Here is a 23,165-nt window from a genome sequence, read left to right on the forward strand (position 1 = left end):
ATATATATATATATATATATATATATATATATATATATATATATATAACTCTCCACTGATTGAAGTGTGTAGCCGAAGTTGGAAATCCCTGATCTGGGCTGTGTTTCTTATCCTGGCTACTCATCCAAATCACCTGAGGCACTTGTTAAAAATACAGATTCCTAGGCCACTCCCTCAAGAACCTGATGCCATAAGTCTGAGGTGGACCAAGGGAATCTGCACCTTAATAAGCACCCTAACTGCTCCTGATTACTAGCCAAGTTTGAGAAACACTGGAGATGTCCAATAAAAATGCAAAACAAGCTAGACTGGTCTGTTTTTTGCTTTATGACAAAATTTCCTCAAACTCATCTTAACTACAGCCTCTCATTGAAAAAAATTTCCTTTCAAAATATTCTACTTCTTTCGGTGTGTGTATGTGTTTGTGTATGTGTATTTGGTTTAGCTATCCACCAATGCCTTTCAGAGCATTCAAGAACCAATTTGCAATATTTATTTTATACATACACATCCACACATGCACACAATATATAAAAACAACACACTAAATAGCGGTAAAATATTTGTGTATATATAATCACTCTGAACACCAAAAACACTTTTCTAAGTGATATTTTTCTTTGGGGAGCATTTCTTTCTCTACAATCAGAGACTTCTTTCCTTACCAGTTCTGAATCATCATGTTCTATCCAAACAAACTGGAGATTCTTAATTGACTTTCTTAGAGTCTAACAACACTGCGTCTAGGATGCATATAATCAAGCACATTTTCCTTCAATTTTCAAATCTTCCACACCAGAACACCTTATGCTCATCCTCATTTTAGAGATAATACCACTAATTGGGGGTGGGAAGGGAGTCCCATTCTGCTGACCAGTCTTTCCAAGTGGCTCTGCCCAGTAAGACTGTCTACAAAGCTGCTTTGTTAGACAGGTATCTTTCAACCAGGGATGAGATTGCAACCCCCAAGTCCAAGTGGGTGGAGTAGGGATGGAAGAACTCCTCTATTTTCATAGTTCAAATATTATATACAACATTTTAATTTACAGTATCTGCTATGTACATTTGTACTTCTCAAATCAGCATGGGGTTCTAGAAATACATATTTCACCTAGAAAGATCTCTTTGCAACTTGTATTCAGTAAATATCAAGTTTTTGCTCCAGACACAGGAGGATTTCCACATTTAACAAACAAAGAAAACAAACAAAAATGAATAAAACAGCATCATTATCAACAATAAGAAGAAAAAATACATGTTGAGACAGTAATAAATGAGGTTTTCTTTCTTTCTTCCTTCTTTCCTTCCTTTCTTCCTTTCTCTTCTTCATTATATTCTTTCCTTTCTACCTATGGATATTTTTCACTTAGATCTTCAAACCCTCTGCAGTTAGATTTTTAAATCAGGCTTAATATTTTTATTTTGCTTTAATTCCTCTTTGAGAAAATGAAATGTATTGATATATTGTCTTTTCTTTTTTTTTTTTAAATTTACAGTTAGGAATAGAATGAGATTGTCCAGGTCTAAAAACAAAACAAAACATACAAATGAACTCTCCAGAAAAAAAATTAAATTAAAAAGAAAACCCCTCTGACTTAGAACACGAGATGACTGCCGTGTGTATATAGCCACCATAGCTGATTGCGAGCTACCAACTGATGTGTCCTAGCGCAGATGTTAGAAGACATATATACTGTTGGCCCTAGAGAACCTGGACACACAGCTTTAGCACACCCCTGGCAGGAAATTTACTGGCATTTGTTCACTTGATATCCATTATAACCTGATGAATTAAAAGAAGAAACATGTAATTTAAAATCAGAACAATTGGGTCTGAGTCTTGGTCTGGCTACTTTTTGCCCATGTGAACTTGGGTAAATAACTTCATTCTCTCTGATCCAGAGTCACTGGAAATAATGTATTTAAATCTTGCTTTTTAATTACCTGCTTTAGAGTATTTTCTACTTCTTAGCATGTTTCAAATTTATTATAAGATAAGTCATGTGGCTAGTATGCACCCTTGATAGGATGTAATGAAAATGGCACTTTACCCCAATCTAATCATGAGAAAAACATCAGACAAATCCAAACAGGGCATGCAATACCAGCTCTCCTTACAACAGTCAAGGTCATCAAAAACAAGGACAGTCTGAGAGACTGTTATAGTCAAGAGGGACTTAAAACATAATGACCAGATGTAATGTGTTATCCTTGATGGGATACTGGAACAGAAAATACACATTAGGTTAAAACTAAGGAAATCTGAATGAAGTATAAACTTTAGTTTATAATAATGTATCAATCGTGGGGCGCCTGGGTGGTTCAGTCCGTTGAGCATTCAACTCTTGGTTTCAGCTCGGGTTGTGAGATCGAGCCTGGCGTTGGGCTCCGCACTCAGTGGGAACCTGCTTGAAGATTCTCTCCCTCTGCCCGTCTGCCTTGCACTCTCTCCCCCTCTAAAAGAAATACATCTTAAAAAAATAATAATGTATCAGTCTTGGTTCATTGATAATAACAAATGTACCATAGTAATGATATTAATAACTAATGAAATTGATAATTATTAATATCATATTAATAACAGGGGAAAATAAGCGAAAAGTATATGAGAACTCTCTGTACTCTCTTTGCAATTTTACTGTAAATCTGAAACTGTTCTAAAGCATAAAAACAAGAACAGAAAAACCAAGTGTAAAGTTTCCCCTCTGTTGATCATTGAAAACAAATATTATATACTATCACCACTGTCCTCTTCTGTAGGATGAAAATTCCCCATTTCCTTAACCATTCTTTGTAAGATACCACTTGAGATTTTGTCTCTGGCTAGGAGTTTCTGATCATTTCCTGAAAAAGCATGGTTTTTTCATGCTTTTTTGGTTTTGATTATACAATTTTCTGGAGATTGTCTTTCCTCTGGACCCTTCTTTCTGGATAACTCCTATTCTTTTAAGAGCCACTAAAAAGTGACTCCTCCCTTGCAACACACCAAATCCAGTAACCTTCCCTTCCTTATCTGCTATGCTGAATGACTTTCTTCTCTGTACTCATGGCATTTGTTCATAGCTGTATTTCATCATGGTCTGTTGTAACATTTTTCTCTGTTTCTCTTATTCCACTGGGAATAGAGGCCATGCCTGTCTGCTGAAAACCTAGGAAAGCACCAAGGGGGATAGGAGGGGCATAATGAGTATTGGTTCATAAAGTTGGAAATTTGGTCCTACTTGGATTAGCTTTTCCTTCTTTTTTTTTTTTTTAAGATTTTATTTATTTATTTATTTGACAGACAGAGAGAGAGAGGGAGCACAAGTAGGCAGAATGGCAGGCACAGGGAGAGGGAGAAGGAGGCTCCCCGCAGAGCAGAGAGCCCAACATGGGACTTGATCCCAGGGCCCTGGGATCATGACCTGAGCCAAAGGCAGACACTTAACCGACTGAGCCGCCCAGGCGCCCCTAGCTTTCCCTTCTAATCCATTTTTTTTTAGGGATTTTATTTATTGATTTAATTGACAGAGAGAGACAACGTGAGGGGGAACACAAGTAGGGGGAGTGGGAGAGGGAGAAGCAGACTTCCAGCCAAGCAGGGAGCCTGATGGCGGGGCTCGATCCCAGGACCCCCGGGATCATGACCTGAGTCGCTTAACCAACTGAGCCATCCAGGCGCCCCTTTTCTACTCCATTTTGATCAGTTCTCCTGCACCTCTCTCTTTTCAGGTGTTCTCCATCCTCCTTCTACTTATTGAATCCCTATCTACCTTTCATGTCTCCATTTATGGGATATACTCATCTCCCTCTGAACCTCAGTTTCATTTATAGTTAGCAAGACACCATTAATTTGCCTCTCCTCGTTTTAATGTACTTTTAGTTTGTCTGAGCTCAGGACCCTCATCTTATGCTATGCTTGTATTCTTGAAAGGTCACCTCACTAGGCTAACTAATTTAGGTAACTAGTATGTGCTGATGGTTTGGTTTTCTGATTATCCTATTTTTCACTGAATGCCCTTCTTCTAAATGCTGGGAATGCTTCAATTCTGTACCAATACTTAGCATGTGATTATATATTTGTTGTTCCATTTTCTCTTTGATAAATATACGTTTTGTCTGTTTAGCGACATTGTAAGCATTTTTAGGGCATAATTGTTCTTCCCTATTAGCCACAAAACAGATACTTAATAAATAGTGGACTTATTCTAGACTCATACTATCTGAGAACCTGCTAAAATATTGAGTCTGAATCCAAACTCTATGAATGGAATCTGGGAGTTCCTAAACTCTACATTTTCTAGACTGACTTTTCCTGAATTATTCTATGGCAAGGGAATCGTCTGTTACCAATTGATTGCAGAAGCATTTATAAGGCAATAATAATTTGAGCCCAGTGGCTAATTGAGGCTAATTCTTAGAGGGAGTATACTTTAAAGGGTGTAGTTTCTTTTGTTTAATGTTACTCTTAACCCATTTACACTAAGGAAACCACAAATAACATAAATCTAAAATATAGAAGTGTATTTTTAATGTAGGTTAGTCTAAAAGTATTCATGGACTACTACTGTCTCTTTCTCCATCTATAACTATTTATATATTCTACACTAAATCTGTAAGGTAAAAGTTCTTATATACTTTATTAATGAAAATAGAAATGTAGTTGTCCAAGCAAAGATTTCCTTCCATTCTATAATTTGTCTATTTGTTTTATGATACAACTAATAATATTAAGGATTTTCCCAATATTTGCCATTTCTTTTCACTGAAATTCACTACAAGGTTTACAGAATTTAAAATCTGAATGATATGCTGAGATCATAAAACACCTAACATCCAATTCTAGAAATTGTAATTGTGAAAAAAAAAACCCTTATCTTTTTGCCTGATTTTTCTATTTTTCACTAATTTACTGCTCAAATCAGTAAGCCAGATATATGGACTTACAGGCAATAGACCTAGATCTGACTGTATCCAAGATCAATGGTGTAACCTTGGGCACATTCTTTTTCTCTTAGTTTTCTCAGCTGGAAATGAAGGAGTAAGTGAACTAATGCATACAAAGGGTTCTAAGGGTTTTATAAACTCATATGATATTTTAATACTTTAAAGAAGATACTTAGCTTACATTATAAAATATGAAGATAAAAAGAGTAAAATCTGAATAATAACCTTAGGAGCTCCAGTCTTCATAGTCTTTAGCATCAGGGACCTAGAAAATCAATTGAACAAATTTTTGTTCATTTTTGGCGAAGGCACTTTTTGGCGAAGGCACTTTTCCCTTCTATCAGACTTTCCTTTTTTTTAAAGATTTTATTTATTTATTTGACAGAGACACAGCGAGAGAGGGAACACCAGCAGGGGGAGTGGGAGAGGGAGAAGCAGGCTGCCCACTGAGCAGGGAGCCTGATGCGGGACTCCATCCCGGGACCCCGGGATCATGACCTGAGCCGAAGGCAGAGAGACGCTTAACGACTGAGCCACCCAGGCGCCCCATCTATCAGACTTTCACAGGTAGGTCAGGACACATATAAGGTGCACAGCTCAAAGGAATTATTCCAAGTTGATTTATAATATTTTTCCTTAATCAGCTCTGAAATGAACATCTGTTTTATTATGCTTTCTTTTGTTTTAGCCATGCAGATTGTTTTGATCATGTTGCAAATCTTGAGCACTCTCTCCTTTGTGTCATTGTTAATTGTCCTGTTGATATGGAATACTGTTCTCTCTTTCCTTTTTTATTAATAAATTCCTACATGTCCTTCAAGACTCATTTCAAATGCCATGTTTCCGGAAAGATCTCCCTGCCCCTTCTGCTCTAGGTTGGTTAATTATGACTCCTTTGTGCCCCATCAGATAGTGAGCTTATTGTAGCCATGTCACCTTGCACTTCTCTTTGAGCAAATCCTGATCTAGTGTGTAGTACATAATAGCCACTCAATACAGCTAGTTGAATCAATCATTCTCTCCTCTTCTTTCTTTTCTCATGTCTTATCTCACTTTCTTTACTCCTGGTCTTTCCAACTCTAATTCATTTTTAATAGTTTTGTCAAACATATTATTTTAAAATTTATATTTTCTATAATTTTTTTTTACTATCACTACTGTCTTTAAATTTGTACCATTGAATTTAAAAATCCTAGATGTTGTGGTTTTGTTTTGATACATTGAGATATATGCAATTATTTCATTTTAAAAAGACTAGAATTATAGAATGCTTTACATTCCATTTTTTAGGTAGTACAACTCAACCATAACATCACACTATATTCATTTTCTAGTATCTATTTTCTAGTATAATGTGTAAATAGGGCATTTGTCAGGCTATCACATGGACCAATGTAAGTTGCAGCCTGCTTCTCCTCTGTGACCTGATCCCTCCTAGGATTCTCTTCCTAGACTTAGGTTCTCTTTCTCTCTTTCCCTCTCCATATATAATATATAATGTATGATATACTATATGAATTTAAAGATTTAAATTATAAATATATAAAACATCTTACATCAGAAAAAATTAAAACCATTCACAACATGACTATTCCTCTCAATCCCAGGCAGAAGAAGAAAAAGGAAAGAAAAAAAGAAAATCACCAGAAGTTATGCACTGATTCCACTTCCTGGACTGGCCCAATCTCCTGCTTTCAGTTGCTCATGGTATGAATCTCTTTACCCCCCTCTCATTAAGATCAATATCCACCGTCCTCACCAGACCAGAATAGCCCACAGGACATAGTGGTGCATCAATCAGCACATTCTCTAGAAGTCAAATTATTTGGTGTAAAATAACACCACCAGGGCTTCAGCAAAGCATACCATAATTGTGCTCTCCTTTCAGAATAGTGGTAAAATAGCAAGACACTCAGCCTAACAGACTCAGCTAAGTTGAGGTAACACCGAGCGTTTCCACTGTACCTGAGCCCTCAACCTGTTTTAGAGAAACACAATGCACGCATGCACGCACATCTTCAAAGTAAGGGCAGAAATTCTCAGAAACATTCTAGCTCAAATTCACATAGGGAAACTTTTCCCAAAAGACAGCATGATTTACCAGATGTTTCTCTATCCACACAAGAGAATGTGTTTTGTTTGATCACGCAGAGTACTTTCTGTTTCCCATTCTCATCTTTCTAATTATCTTCTGGAATGTAAGAAATAGCAGGTTTCATAGCAACCCATGTAAAGACCAGCAGTCTAATTCCTCACCTTCACCTTAGACCCATGAAGCAGCAGAGGACCATTGAGATGACAGTCTGTTCGATTAACCTTAGGTAAGAACCAATTCTTAGGGGCTTTTCATGAAACAGGATACAGAATCTGCTCAATAGGCATTTTTGTTGTTGTTGTTATATCCAAAACAAGCTGCAGGAATCTTGGGGAATTTTTTTTTTAATATTTTATTTATTTATTTGACAGAGAGAGGCATAGCGAGAGAGGGAACACAAACAGGGGGAGTAGGAGAGGGAGAAGCAGGCTTCCCCTGAGCAGGGAGCCCCATGCGGGGCTTGATCCCAGGACCCTGGGATCATGACCTGAGCCCAAGGCAGACGCTTAACGGCTGAGCCACCCAAGAGCCCCCTGGGAATGGGTTTTATTTTCAGTTTAATAACAAATAAATTAGAAATGGTTCCTTTGAGTCGGTATCACATTTCCTATAAAAGTGACAACACTTACATTGCAATCCAGCCAACAAATCAACTTATAAAGCTCTAGGTGAGTTTTGTGGTTGTTACTTTAGAAAATACCAATAGTTTCTCAGGGAGTATTAGTGTTTCAAAGGACTTATAAGGCAAAAATACTTTTGTACTGTCATCAAATTCAATCACAAATATATAAAAGGTTAGAAACTAAAAATGTAACGATCTCCTTACTTCAAAGAAGCAGCTCCATTGAAGAGAGTTTCAATCATTAACTTGTTTGGTTTACTTCAAATGTGCCAATTTCCTTATAATTGCTGATTTATGCCAACATATTCAAAGAGCGTGTATATCATGGAAAAAATGCAGTGGCTTAGCAGTTGTGAAAAGGACTTGACATCATGATCAGACAAATTATTCAGATTAAAATGATAATAGTCTTACTCATCAAAATAGGATTTAAAAAAAAAATTTTTTAAAGATTTTATTTATTTATTTCACAGAGAGATAGCGAGAGCAGGAACACAAGCAGGGGGAGTGGGAGAGGGAGAAGCAGGCTTCCCGCCAAGCAGGGAGCCCGATGTGGGGCTCGATTCCAGGACCCTGGGATCATGACCTGAGCCAAAGGCAGACGCTTAACAGTCGACTAAGCCTCCCAGGCGCCCCATCAAAATAGGATTTTTAAGGAAATGTTATTATTCCATCCTAGCTAGGATCCTTACTGTTTGTGTTCATTGTCAGTGAGAATGTACATCAGTACTCCGTTTTTGGGATATAAGTTGGTTTTATATACCAAGAGCCATTAAATCTCATATCTTTTGACCTAGAACGTCTATGTGTAGGACTCTATCTCAAGAAATGATCCTAAATCCAGAAAAGGCTTTAGCTTTCGAGATGGTTTTTATATTAATAAAAAATTTGGAAAAACTTAAGTACTCAATCTTAGGGAGTGGTTAAATCAATTGTAATGCCTTTATTTGAAGGATTTTAATATAGTTATTGATATATCTATATAGGGCTTGCCATGATCTGGGACAAATGTTTGTTTTATAAAAATTTTTAAAGGGAATATGTATGCTACAAAATTAAATTTGTAGCACAGTATAACTGTTTAAAATTCTATAAACAGAAACTAAACTAGAAGATATACACTGGAAGATTACATTTAGATCATGGGTGAAGTTTTCCCCCCTAATTTTCTATCTTAACAAAGTTTAGGTAGTGAGCATCTATTCTTACCCATAAAAATCAACTTAATAACATTATTTTTAATATGTAAGATAAATAATTGACAGTAAGATTCCATGTATCATAGAAAAAAACAACATGCTCTCCAAACATTTAACTTTGAAGGCCAGCAAAGAAAATAAAAATTAGAGGAAATTTCAAGAAGTGAATAAAATCTAAAATATTCATTATGTCCATTTCACTATGATTTTAATCCAAACTATATCACATGAAGTACTTTAACTAATTTTCAAAAATGTATAATAGATTTTTAGGTCCATGAGAGCAAAGGTCATGTTTTCTCAGCTTTCTGTCATCAGCACCGTGGGTAGTGCTTAGAGTATAGAAGCTGTTAATAAATGATTTGGTGCATAATTAGTATTATCGAAATGACAAATAAAGAAATGGACAGTTTGGAGGATATTTGCCTGACGAGTTACTATGCCACCTTTTTCTGTCAATAGCCTACAGTTGTTTTGGGCAATGACCTCTCTGCCATTTTTTGCCCATGTGATCTGGCCTGCCCCTTGACTTTAAACTTATGGACAAAATTTGGCCAGTGGAATTGTGTTTTGCCCAAACTACTGGAAGCAAGATACGTTCTTTCAACTATGGATTACCAAACTGGTAGAATATAATCTTAGTGTTTCTGGTGGCCATCTTTGCCTCAACACTGAGGAAACTGAATGACAATGAAACCAACACAAAGGAAGATCTGGAGAGATCATTTGATCACTTGGCTCGAGCTATGCCTGAATCCAAGATATCCCTGGACTTTCCAATTACATGACCTAACAAATCCCTTTATCCCCAACTATTTTGTTTTGTTTTGTTTCTCTTAAGCCAGTTTGAATGAGGTGTGAGTGCCGAATAGAGTTCTAAATCATACAGAGACATTATGCTGATCTTTCTTTTCATAGGTTTGCCAACAGTTTTGATAATGGGAAGCAGTCATTTTTAAGGTAAAATTAATCCATACTCTATGCAAGTAACCTCAATAAAACATTGCTAATAATTATCAGTACTTATGAATTACTTTTAATTTTCAATAACCTTTTACCCAGATAAAGGATTATGAGTCCAGTGGAATTGAAGGGGCTTTCCACTGTGGTACATTGAACTCATGGGACCCAATGTGTCTTTTATAGCTAAGACTTTTTTTTCTTTGTTCATACACTTCTACCCTCCCACATTAAGATCACACCCTCTCATTTACCCCTGTAGTTTCTGTTATCTTTGGTCATGTATATTTAACACAAAGTGCCTTGTTATGGATTCATCAATGTATATAGATTCCTAAAATAAATTGGGTCAACTGACAGAATAACTCTATCAGTATGTGGCTATTTTGAGGTTTTGAATTTATTCATAAATAACACTTTCAACAAGTTGGTTGTGCATAAACATTTCTTATGAAATTTGTCACTGTATTTCCATAAGACACATTCTTGGAAATTCACAAGAAGGCATATTTTCTCAACATGTCTTTTTTTTTTTTTTAAGATTTTATTTATTTATTTGACAGAGAGAGACACAGTGAGAGAGGGAACACAAGCAGGGGGAGTGGGAGAGGGAGAAGCAGGCTCCCCACTGGGCAGGGAGCCCGATGCGGGGCTCGATCCCAGGACCCTGGGATCATGAGGATCATGACCCGAGCCGAAGGCAGATGCTTAATGACTGAGCCACCCAGGCGCCCCTTCTCAACATGTCTTAAACTAAAAACTAAAGAACTATAAAGACCACGTGGGTCTTTAGATTTAAATCTTTCTCTGTATGACCATAAATCTGTGGTGGGAAACAGGTTATGTAATACTGACATATTTAAATATTTTTTTCCTTCTACAGGACTCTGTATTTAGAATGTAATCCTTGTCTATTCTTAATTTCTCTCTGAATTGCTAAGATATTTAATATTTGCTATAGTGTCTTCTTTTACCCTATATTTTGAACTAGAAAGAAAACTACATTTGTACTTTCCTCCAGAAACTTGTATCTTTTAAAAATTTTAATAAGATGCCTGTCTTCCTTTTCTTTTTTGGTATATGGTGCTTATCTTCTACCAGAGGTAAGAGTCCTGTATATGGACCCTTAAATATGTGTTCAATGAATACATCTGTTTGTGTATCTTTAGATAGCTTTTACATAAGAGACCTTGGATTTACAATAACTTTGTGTTTGTTTTACTTAAGTGCCATCTCTTTAACTTTTTATTGCACACTTAGGCAATTATATAGTATAAAACATTAGCACTTGCTATGAGCCAGACACTGCTCAAAGTGTTTTCTACGTATTATCACATTTATCCTCATAATAATCTATAAATTAGCAGTTGTTATTATCCCCATTTTATAGATGAAGAGTCTGAGGTGCAGAAGGGTTAAGTAACTTGCCTAATGGCATATTGCTAGTAAGGAGTAAAGCCAGGAGTTGAAGCCCAGGTAATCTAGCTACAGAGTCTAAGCTCTTAATCTGAAGAATCTAAGCTTCTAACCACTGTACTACACCACCAATCATTCAGTTATGCTGGTAATTTAGACATAGATTAAAACAAAATGCAACTAACATACACATAAAAATGAAAATAAAATAGACCCTTTTCTGAATAATCTATAGTATTATAAACATATTTAGATACCTATATTTAAATATACACCTAGATAATCAGGCCGAAACATACACAAACAGAATTACACTTGGACCTGCACATATACATCAGGTAATTATTCCTATTTCTATATTTCCATTCTTTTCTTTTCTCCCAAAGTATCAAATATGAAGATATCCAATTAAAGTGACTTTATTTTCTGAGCAGTCAAATTCCAATGCAGGCACAGAATATATTTATCAGTAGTATACCTTTGTATACCTTTGGCAATAAAATACTACAAGATATATTTAGTTCTTGTTCCCTGGTCTTTTATTTTCCAAATCTTCCCAGCCTCTACGTGCAAAGAAGCAGTAATATTACTATTTTCATATTTATATGCAGGAAAGGAGTTGCTCCCACTGTCAAATAACCAAAAGAAAATCTTTCATCCTTCCTTTCTCAGCACCATGGGTATTGGGCTGTGCCTTTACTTTTCAGTTAAACACAAGGTAGAAATGTCAGTAGCAAGAGCAGGAAGAGTAATTTCATGTATAAAAATTCATCATGTAAATGGTTTAACAACCATTTTACTTGACTATAGAATGACTCTCACAAAAGAGGCCAGGAGCTCACAGTATTCCAGAGTGATGGGCTGCTATTAGGAGGTGTTAGGTTATAACTGCTTCTGAATACATTTTACTAGTCTCAACCTGGCTTATTCAGCAAGGCTGAATTCTTACAGGCCTGATCACTTTCTTTCTTTCTTTCTTTTTTTCAGTGATTTTATTTATTTATTTGTCAGAGAGAGAGAGAGAGAGAGAGCACAAGCAGGGAGAGCATCAGGCAGAGGCAGAGCTCCCCGCTGAGCAGGAAGCCCAATGTGGGACTCGATCCCTGAACCCTGGGATCATGACCTGAGACGAAGGCAGATGTTCAACCGACTGAGCCACCCAGCCTTCCCACACCTGATCACTTTCTGCTCCTTTTCAACATATGGGTCTCTATTTATCATTGAAATAGCATGAGTGTGAAAAAGTAGCATTTTAGTGGCAGTCAGGCCTGGTTCCGATGTTGACTTCTCCATCGTCTGTGGGTCAGTTGGCAAAGGATGATCACCTAGTTTCTCATGGTTTCATCATCTACAAGGAGCCCTCGCTGGGCTGTTTGGGAGGATTCACTGAAATGCCTGTCATGGTTCCTGATTTTTAGCAGTGGCTCAGGAAATATGAATTTTAGTTCCTTCTCTATAGGCCAAATGAAACAATTGCCATTTGAAAATATTTACCCTCCTTTCCTAATGTCCATCACTGCTGATGGGTGCCATAGATATTGAACTCACTGAGTCGTGACAGGAGAAATGATGCTTTAGTCCTCCTTGCAAGGTTCATTAGTGTTTAAAAAAACTAAACTGGATGGAATATGGTACTTTTAGGCTAGGATAGCCTGCATGCGTTGCAGCGGTAATTAGGATGAATGGAGTGATTTGAAAGAGAGTTGGTCTCAGATCCTAGTTGCTCTCAAATAATGATACTCAAGGAAAAAAAAATATTGCCTCACAAGTAACAAAAAAGAATGCCATACAAAAATTACATCCCAGCTGTTTCTTTATTCTCTTTTATGAGGTCCGTATACACTGTGCTAAATTCTTTGTGACCCCTAGAAGACCAAACCATAGTGGCCAGTCGATGACAGGGAGTAGGCAGAGAGAGGTCCCTGCTGTAACCGGAGCTCCAGGTCTCCCTGGGAGCCGCAGAGTCGTGGGTAGCAGACAACACCTAAACCTTTAGATGGGGAGATACCTTCCCATGCCTGTGACTGCACATGCATACGGCCCCTGATTTGCCAAAACGACAGCTGATGTGGCATCATTTCCTCGTAGGGAGTGTGTGCATCATTTCTGTTTGTACCCAGGGGCAAGACAGGTTAATAAGGCCGAGAAGGAGGGGAGGACGTAGGAGTGGGTAATAACTGGAGAGCATCAACCTGGGGGGGAAAAGGAGGAGGGGTGAGGATGGAGGGTGTTCCCTCTTGCTTCTGCCTATGTGTCAAATGGCAGGAGAAATTTTGAAAGCTGTGAGGAGGAGCTAGTGACTGGGTTTTGGGGTGTTTCGTACCCCACCCTCCCCACTTGTAGGAAAACCTCTGCACATTCAGACGTAATTGAATTGGAAGGAGGAGGACTGACCTGGAAATAGGAGGAAAGCAATTCTCCTGCTGTTCCTTCTCCTGTCTTTTATCACTTGCCTCCTGACTCTCCTCCAAACCCAGCTCAGCTGCGTCAAGGTGGCCGCAGCATACCCCGTGCACGTGCCAGCCATTGGGGAATCTGCTAAAGCCACCCTGTGCATCCCAAGCTGCCCTATTATCCAGCCACCATCCCTGACCATTGGGACCACTTCTGATGGCTGTGGCCTCGGCTGCCTCAGGGAGCATCTTCTGTAAGCAGCTCCTTTTCTGTCTCTCGGTGAGTAACAACCAAAGGATTAGGGAACTCAAGCATGTCACCACGTGCTTCCTCCGTCCAGTTTGGGCTTGAAAGGCAGTAAGGGTGGCAGTGGAAGGCAGAGAAGATAGACTGGGAAAACAAAAACAGAGCTGAGGAAAAGTCAAGGAAGGGTTGAGAGATCTGTGACCTGGGATGACAGGTGTTTTGTTTATTCTTCACGTGCCCACTGCCAGGACGTTAACATTTTTCAAGGGAATCCCCTGTTCAGTCTTGCTCTGGTGTTTTCCTAAGGAGAAAAAATTCCATTAAGTTGGCTTCCACTTAGGTTTTTCAGAGTTTTGTACGTCTGTACTCAGGTGCTATTTTTCTTTGGTGGGGATGAGGGAAAGGGGACTTGTCCAATATCTCCATCTGGCATTTTCTGAGCTGGGAATTTCCTTTTTTTTTTTCTCTCCATTTTGGCAAAATCCTTTAGCTTCAAGTTATATTTTCAGAATTTAAAGATTTAACTGTATGGGGGTAAACAATTTCTCCATATAAATATATGATGCAGGGTTGATGGTCAAATTCTCATTCTGTAACTTCCTGAGGTAGGGAGGACAACAACAACTTCAGAGACCACCTTAAATTAATATTAGGTAAAATGCAGTGACAGATTTCTGAGGGATTTGTCCAGATTTCTTTTGCTTCTGGTCTCTGCTGTGTCCAGTATCCTTTGGTTCATCCCTTGCCCATCCATCCTTAACCCCCATAATAGCTAAAAGGTTGTCTGACCCCAGCTCCCTCTAAGTCATTAAGCTGCGAATTTAACTTGAAGACTGGAACAGGACTTCTGCAGACCTCCATTGGCTCTGCCTACAGAGGCAGAAGTGAAGAAGTGGGGGTCCTAGGGCGGGAAGGAAACAAGATTGGTGTGGGAGTGGGAATGTGGCCACATCCTAGGAGAATCATGTGTGTGTATGTATAGGTTAGATATATTATATACACACACATATACATACATACAGATGTGTGCATACATATATATATTTTGTCAATTAAAAAATATTCTTTCCACGTCATATATTTAGATCATTACTAATAGGATTCTTTATGTTCAGAAAGTTCTTGGGATATAATTTAGTTTATTCCTTGGCATTAAGAATGAGTATATTAAAAAAGTCAAATAAGAGCGTCTTATGTTTTAAAAAGTGGTTATTTAAACTGAATACAATTCCAACAAATTCGTTCTGCAACTATTTGTTAAACACCTACTATGTGCTGAGCACAGAGTTTCTGACAGAGAACAAGAGAGGTGTGGTTTTTCCCCTTCAGTAGCTTACAAGCTAATGGAACTGAGGCCTGGAAACAGAAAGAACAGTGCATGACTATATGATTAGCCTTATGCTACATTCCGGGAAGGGAAATGTGGGGGTGTTGTGAAAACATGTAACAGGGAGGCTAGAAAAAAAAAAAATAAATATAATTAATTAATTAAAGTGAATACAAATTGACTTTTTAAATTCCAGTTTTTGGTATTATCTGCATAACAGAGTTTTTGTAAAATTACAAACTATTTAAATAGGCTGATAAAATATGGCAAATGGAATTGAATTGAGTTGGAAATGAACTACACACTTGGGGTATAGACGATAATGCCCTCCTCTTTCTTTCTCCCAAAAAATATGTCCCATAACTCTAGAAATACATCCTCAGAAAAATTAATCATAAAATTGACCTGTTTCTGGGAAATCTAGCTCTGCTCTATCTTATATTTAAATAATCAAAAAGCAGTCATTTTGATAAACAGAAGAGGAAGCAAATAAATACAAAATGCCAAGAAAAAGAAGCAAACTATGTTTTGAAACTGTCGATACTTTTAAGCTAATAACTTTTTTCCCCAGATAGTTTATCTTCTTTCCTTTAACTACCTAGCTTTCTAAAACAATAGCTGTGTCTTGAATTTAGTTACCGATCTTTACCCTGTTGAAGGCTACTCCCTATATTTGAATTATACTTCTTTTTAGACCAGTTTTTTGATTCGAGATCATTAGACTTTCAAAATTTTTTGATTCGAGATCATTTAGACTTTCAAGTTTATGCCAAACCAGTCCCAGGAGTGATCTGAGATGAGTGAAGATTTGTGGGTGTTGTTCTTTACGAGGTAAAAAAAAAGTCCTCATGGTTTCTAGCCTTAATCAACTATAACCTCAAATTGTGTGAAGTTGTTGGAAATGATGATTTGTGTACAAATATGTGATCATTAAATTCCAAAGTTAAGTACTTTCTTCATGCTAAGAAATCAGAGTGACATTTATGGATGGCCTTAGAGAAGACAATCTTTATATAAAATCAATTGTTTGTAACCCATTTTTTTTTTAAATGATACAATAGGATTTGGGTTCTAAGAACTACTGTTCATTTTAATTTTCATTAATACTAAATGACTGTGGTGCCCCTAAAGCCACTTCCTTTGCTTTTCCCTTTTAAAATGAATATGGGGGTGCCTGGGTGGTGCAATCTGTTGAGAATTGCACTCTTGGTTTCGGCCAGGGTCCTGATCTCAGGCTCATGGCATTGGGCATCAGGCTCAGAGTCTGCTTGAGACTGCCTCTCCCTCTCCTTCTGTCCTTCCGCACCCCCCACCTTCTCTCTCTCTAGAATAAAATAAATAAATCTTTAAAATAAAATGAATATGAAAAATATTGAAGGACCAGAAAATAAATTTGTTTCTGAAACTGACATTATTTTTATCAATAAGACAAAATTGTGATGTGAAAGCTTGTGATCAAATATAATTCCTGATTTTTTCTTCTTTTTTTTTTTTTTGAGGTTTTAATATTATCTTGCGATGCTTGTCAGAAAATTTCTCTTCAAGTTCCTTCTCATCTTCAGGCCAAAACACTTGTAGGCAAAGGTGAGAAATGGCATTAAGAATTTCATAGTTTTAACTGCTACATTTAGCTTCAGGCTGCTCTTGTAAAGTTTGGGATAAAGCCATGTAATAGCTACTTGGCATTAAAATTCAACATAAAATGAAAGATGGACTACTTGTTTTTTGGTAGTGGTTAGAAACAATTAAAGAAGTACCAAGTTAGTTGTATACTTTTCTTGCCAGAAAAATTAGCAAACATCAAAGGGCTAAATTAGCTTAGTTCAGACTAGTGAAGGCATGAAAACCAGAGGCATAGTTTAATCCATATCAACTAATCTGCTGCCAAAATTCCAAAGCCAATGCTCTTTAATTGATTAGATATAAAACAGATGTGTTAAAATTTAAATTGTCCCTAAATAATATTTGTGCTTGAGGTTGACTATAATGAACAAGTACCCCCCCCCCCCCCCCCCGCCAAGAATTTATGTGATCTGTTACACAGAATAGCTTGTGGGGAAAGTCAAATAAAATTTCAACAAGTCTTACTATCACAGCCATCCCTCAAGCATAGGTTTGTCGCTCTGAGTCCAAGGGTCACATTCCTTTTATCAGGTTTTTCTTTGGCCTTAAGTTTACACCTTGAATACAGAAGTGGTATCCTTTCCAAGAAAGACATCATTTTGCCCAGTGCTTTGAAGTTTTAAATTAATCCATTGCCTTATATCTTCTAAAAACACTTAAAAGATAATACAAACTATACTCTATAGACACATAGCAAATATGCTAAATATGTTAAATATGAATCTGTAAATGAAATATTTTGATAACAACCCCATTATATATACTAAGTATTGCTCAAGTATAGGCCAGTTTTCTTACATTTTGCAAGATAGTTTTAGTTATCAAAGATTGTTGCTGACATGTTTCAAATCTACTGATACCATACAGTTATATACTACATATAAAATGATAAATTTGTATGTATATGTACAAACCCATAAGTAAGAGTTAAAGTGGAAACAATAAATCCAGGGACACTAAGAAAATATTTTATATCTCTTCACAAATTATTTTATGGTGAAAATAATGGAAACTATGACTCCATTTATTTAATTATTTAATTTCCATGGCCCCTCAATTTTATAATAGCAGGTACTCAACAAGCTCCAAGCGTAACCTCCCTCTTTTTGCTTCTCGTGGACTTACTGTCAGTTGTCATTCCTGTAAAACCTGTTCTATTCCTGTTTTATTTTACAAATTACTGCAAATGTCTTCCCTGCAGCGAATCTGAAGGAATGCTTCCCGTCGGCCCACCTATTCCTGTCCAGCGATCCTGACTTCAGGATTCTAGAAGATGGCTCCATTTACACAACACATAACCTCATTTTGTCTTCTGAAAGGAAGAGCTTTTCCATTTTTCCTTCAGACAGCCAGGGCCAAGAACAGAAAAAGATAGAAATCGTACTGGACGTGGGAGGAAAGAAGGTATACAGTCTGCTTATGAGAGTCCATCATTTCATGTATTTCCTTCCCCGCTAAAATCATTGTTCCTGAACACTCACTTGTTTATTGATTCCACTTCTAGTTAACCTATGCAAAGACTAGACTGTTTCAAGGAGTGGTAGAGCTATCTACAAAATGGTGTAAAAATGAACAGCTCGGCAGCCTATCAAAGGTTTCAGATAGGGGTTGGCGGTGTGGCAATTAGCACAACCAACCTGAAGAACAGGCAGGGGTGAGTCTAAAACTCAGTGAAAACTGATTCAGGTTGGAGGTGTGGCACTCCACCCTGAGTGGCTTTCTCCCAAGTGACTGTGGGTTTCAGTCGCTTTAAAGAGATTGTCTACAGCTTACTCCCATCTTAACAGAAAATGCCACAGGGTCCCTCTCTTCAGAGAATGAAGTATAGCCAGCCCACAGGACTGGTTGGAATGTTCTGGCTCCAGGCTCATTTTCTTGCAGTGAGTGCTAGTGATCGAGGAGTGGGAAGGGAGAGGTTACTGAAATTCACAGAAATCTCACTTTAAGCAAATTCTGCACCATGAAATAAGTCTTGTGGAATAATTTATTAATAAGTAATTTAATTTATGAGAGACTTTTCCAGCTAAATTCCTTCTGATTATAAGAATTCTTCGCCAAATTTAGAATATGCTCACATTTTAATATGCATTACACATATTACAAATTTAGGAGAAGGCTTATAAAACATTATTTCATACTGTAGAGTTCCCACATCACATAAAATAAAATATACTTGAACAAATGCTGACCTCTGTCTTTGCATTGTTATACAAATGTTTTGCACTGTAGCCCATGTTTTAACAAATATTGGTTGTACCACGCCTAGTGGAATAAAATCAGTTTTTAGATATTTGTTAATAGATTATCTCAGTTTAGGGGGTTTATACTTCTCAAGATGGCATCTTTCAGCAATGCCTTACAAAATTCTGGTTTATTAACTGGTTAAATCGAATGAAACTGGTTCTTACGTGTGCATGTATGTATCTTAATAAAAAACAGAAATGGTTTGGGTATTACCTGTGATATCATTATGTACAAGCCTTCCTTATTTTCCTCATGTTGATGTACATGTGAAAATCACAGTTCCTGACGAGAGGCAGGGCTGTATTTCTTCGTCTCTCACCACATGCAGGCTCCCAAGAAGAGGCACTCCAGAGACACAGTTCTCAAACGCAGCAAGAGACGATGGGCCCCTATTCCCTGTTCACTAATGGAGAACTCATTAGGTCCCTTTCCACAACATATTCAGCAGGTACATTTTACCTTGTTTGACTTTATATAGTAGAGGTTTTGCTTGTTTACTTTTAAAACTTTCGATTTGAATGGAATCAGGCCTTTAACCTGTTTGTACTAATAAGGATCATCCATTCACCAGGACTAGAAAAAAAAAAAAAATCAGTGTATTTTGTCACTTTCCTCCAGAAATCATATTCAACATTTAGAAACAAGTTTAATTTTTTGAATTTCTGATGCTCTTAAATCTACATCCAGATTTTCCTGAATACTCTACCAGACTTCAGCATTCTAGGACAGAGGACATGCCTACAGATTTTGCATAATTCAATTGTCCCCTTAATTAACACTTATCCTCACAAAAAAGACCAGTATTTTTGTTTATACCAAAAAGGTGATGTCACTGCCAGCTAGCTGAAGTGTAAAAATAGACCAGCTTTGAAATTATGAATTAATTGTGGGTGGAAGGTTGCATTATTTTTACTTTTTTTAATCAGAAAAGTTTCCATTCCAAATAAGTCAAAACCACTGAAATTGTTACTATGCTTTATACAGGAATAAGAACTAAGTTACTAGGAATTGTGACGGTATGTTCGACTCCAAGATTTTCCAGAAATATGCAGAGAATTCAGAAGAATTTGGGATCAAATAGATGATCCAGTTTGTGGCTTTGCACATTGTAGAATGTGAATAAGAATGTGAAAAATATGGGGAATGATGGGAAGATAAGCAGGGGAAAGAAAGAATAGGTGAATAGGAAAGAGAGCAAGTGATAAAAATTAAAGCATCACGACAGATTAGGTTGAAGGTATTTATCGCAGCATATTTGTTCTTTTACTAAATTGTCACTTAATGTTATAGGTCCAATCTGATGCTGCACAGAACTACACCATCTTTTACTCCATAAGTGGACCAGGAGTGGACAAAGAACCCTTCAATTTGTTCTACATAGATAAGGACACGGGGGATATCTTTTGTACACGAAGCATAGACCGTGAGCAATATGAACAGTTTCCAGTAAGATCATTGGATTATTCAGAATTATCTTTTTAGTTATGGTTTTTATACTTTCAGTGCTGCTTATTTACATATTAGAAGCATTATTTGATTTAACATTTTAAATATTGTTAATGTATAATGTAAACTTCAAATTTCTATTAGTGCTGTTAAATGAAGAAAGATAATGAGTATCATAAAGGAAGAAAAAGGGAGAAAAGCTATGTAAAATATAATGACAAATTTTAAAGGCCAGGCTTTGATCTGTAGAACCCTGAGACAACAGCAGTAATTTTGTTGAGTTTGTAGTTCCCTATAATAACAGGTTTCAATTATTCTCAACCTGACTGTACATTATAAATCACATGAGAACTTTTTAAAAAATACTGATGCTTGGGTCACTTCCCAGAAATTCTGATTTAATTGTTCTGGGATGGGGCCCCAGCAATTGGAAATTTGAAGTCACCCAACATAATTCTAAACATATCTTAAGATTGAGGTTCACTGCTTTCACCTCTTGAATAATATTGTGCTTCTTTTCTTTTCTTCTCTCTGACTGTCCTACAGCCATGAGAACCTTGGATATCATTTTATTTCTTTAGTAATCCAGAATAAGTTTATAAGTTCCTCTTACTCTATCTAATTTGACCCAAAGAAAAATTCTAGCTCTTCTGAAAATTAAATCCTTTCTTTTTTCTGTCTCAAACTTCACATATCTCCTTAGTGTTCTGAGGTCTAACCTGACATACAGGAGAAATTCACAGTGAGTTTCAGGGAGATGGTGAGTTAAATTGTTTAAGCGCTTGGATTCTTGAATTAAAGAACTCTTCATTAAAGGAGTCCATAAAAGGGAAAATTATCTCATACTTGGGCAGTCCAGAAAGTAACATCTTATCAGATATCCGAAAGATAAGCAGGAACTAGTAGCCACACAAAGGCAGCCATGAAAGGAGTGAATGATCACGGGGGGAGTGGGGAGGGTGAAGACCCTATCTTAAGGATGTCAAAGCACTGGATAAGGTTGTAAAATTTTTAGAACAGCATAGTGTCCCACTTTAGGGATTTCATAATTAAATTAAATGGTTGGGTTAGAATGACACATTTTCTTTATAATTTTATGCTCCCACCCAAATTCTCTAAACAGACATACCTTATGCATAATAATACTAAATTATTACTTTAAGAAATAGCTTACATAGACTCTAATAGGAGAGGTACACTAAGCATTATTGCAAACATTATGATCTATCAAGAAACCAAATAAAAAGTTGATATATATAGATATATATATATCTATATATACAGGTATGTGTGTGTGTAAATATGTAAATTCTCTGCCCCCCCTTTTAAAAAAGATTTTATTTATTTATTTGTTAGAGAGAGTACAAGCAGAGGGGGCGGCAGGTAGAGGGAGAAGCAGGCTCCCACTGAGCAAGGAGCCCAATGGAGGTGTCTATCCATGGACCCTGGGAGCATGACCTGAGCTGAAGGTGGATGCTTAATCCACTGAACTACCCAGGCGTCCCTCTGCCTCTTTTAAAGATCCAGTATAAGAAGAAAAGATCTAACACTAGTAGTCACTCCTGAGGAGAAATAATAACTCTGTATGCTGCAATGTACATTTCATTTCTTATTTTGCTGATAACATCCTGTTTTTGAATTTTTGAAGTCTTCAGCTGCTTCTCACTGGATCATTGTCAGAGAAAAGGAGGAGAGAATAGTTTTATTAAAAAAAAAAAAGGGCATGTGGGTGGTGCAGCCGATTAAGTGACCAACTCTTGGTTTTGGCTCTGTTGTGATCTCAGGGTGGTGATCTCAGGGTCGTGAGACCATGCCCACCTGGGGCTCTGTGCTCAGCATGGAGTTGGCTTAAGACTCTCTCTCCCTCTCCTCTGCCCTTCACCCCCGTGCGCTCTCTCTAAAATAAATAATAAATAAATCTAAAAAAAAATAAAAAGTTACACTGGAGTGCCAGGCTGGCTTAAGTTGGTAGAGCATGTGACTCTTGATCTCAGGATTGTGAGTTCAAGCCTGATGTTGGATGAAGAGATTACTTTTTTTAAAAAGTTACTTTGCTATTTTTTAACATCTTTTGAAGGACAAAAAGAATAAAATAGTTTGGAATTTATGCTTATTGTTGGGCTTCTGGATAATTTTTATTTCAGAATTACCCATGTTTCTCTAGTTCCCATTAACATAGTTAAGGTTGAATTGATATTAAGAAATACCACTTGCAAATTAGTAAGATTCATAAAGGGAAGTATAACAACCAGATATAAACATGATGAAACATGGAGGCAATATAGAATGGAAGCCTTCTCTGTCAACATAGAGGTGCAAACTAAAATAATACATCTTTGCTTTTCTATCAAATCAATTTCACTGACTAGCTTTATATTGGAAAGCTTATTTCTCTGGAAATTAGTAGATCTTCATTATCTGCCACTTTTTCTTTTAGCCTTAGACGCATCACAACCTTCAAGAATCTGTTTCCTTCTCTGTCTTACGGGCTACTAATAGTTGTCTTATCTACCTCAGAGCTGCTGCAAACATTAAATACTCAAATTAAATATTGGTAAAATCAGTATGTAAACTGTACAGCTCTTTAAAAATATCCTAGTGGGAGGTCACACAATACATATGCTCTAGGATTTTGTCCTCAAAACAGGATTTTGACAGGATTTCCCA

At 37.0% G+C, this 23,165-nt stretch overlaps 1 protein-coding gene across 2 annotated transcripts in view; it reads left to right on the top strand.

Moving 5' to 3' along the window:
• Positions 1–13,450: 13,450 nt before the first annotated feature.
• DSC1 (desmocollin 1) overlaps positions 13,451–23,165 on the top strand; it is a 30,088-nt gene continuing 20,373 nt past the window's right edge. Inside the window, exons 1-5 of one of the 2 annotated variants that reach the window (XM_021686077.2) lie at positions 13,451–13,891; positions 16,685–16,769; positions 18,010–18,212; positions 19,381–19,500; positions 20,343–20,498. In XM_021686077.2, the coding sequence (XP_021541752.1) occupies positions 13,829–13,891; positions 16,685–16,769; positions 18,010–18,212; positions 19,381–19,500; positions 20,343–20,498 (627 nt within the window). In that variant the 5' untranslated portion in view covers positions 13,451–13,828. The remainder of the gene's footprint in view (positions 13,892–16,684; positions 16,770–18,009; positions 18,213–19,380; positions 19,501–20,342; positions 20,499–23,165) is intronic. The other variant, XM_021686078.2, reaches the window with a different exon arrangement.

The sequence above is a fragment of the Neomonachus schauinslandi genome, chromosome 14, assembly GCF_002201575.2.
Source record: "Neomonachus schauinslandi chromosome 14, ASM220157v2, whole genome shotgun sequence".
NCBI lineage: Eukaryota > Metazoa > Chordata > Mammalia > Carnivora > Phocidae > Neomonachus > Neomonachus schauinslandi.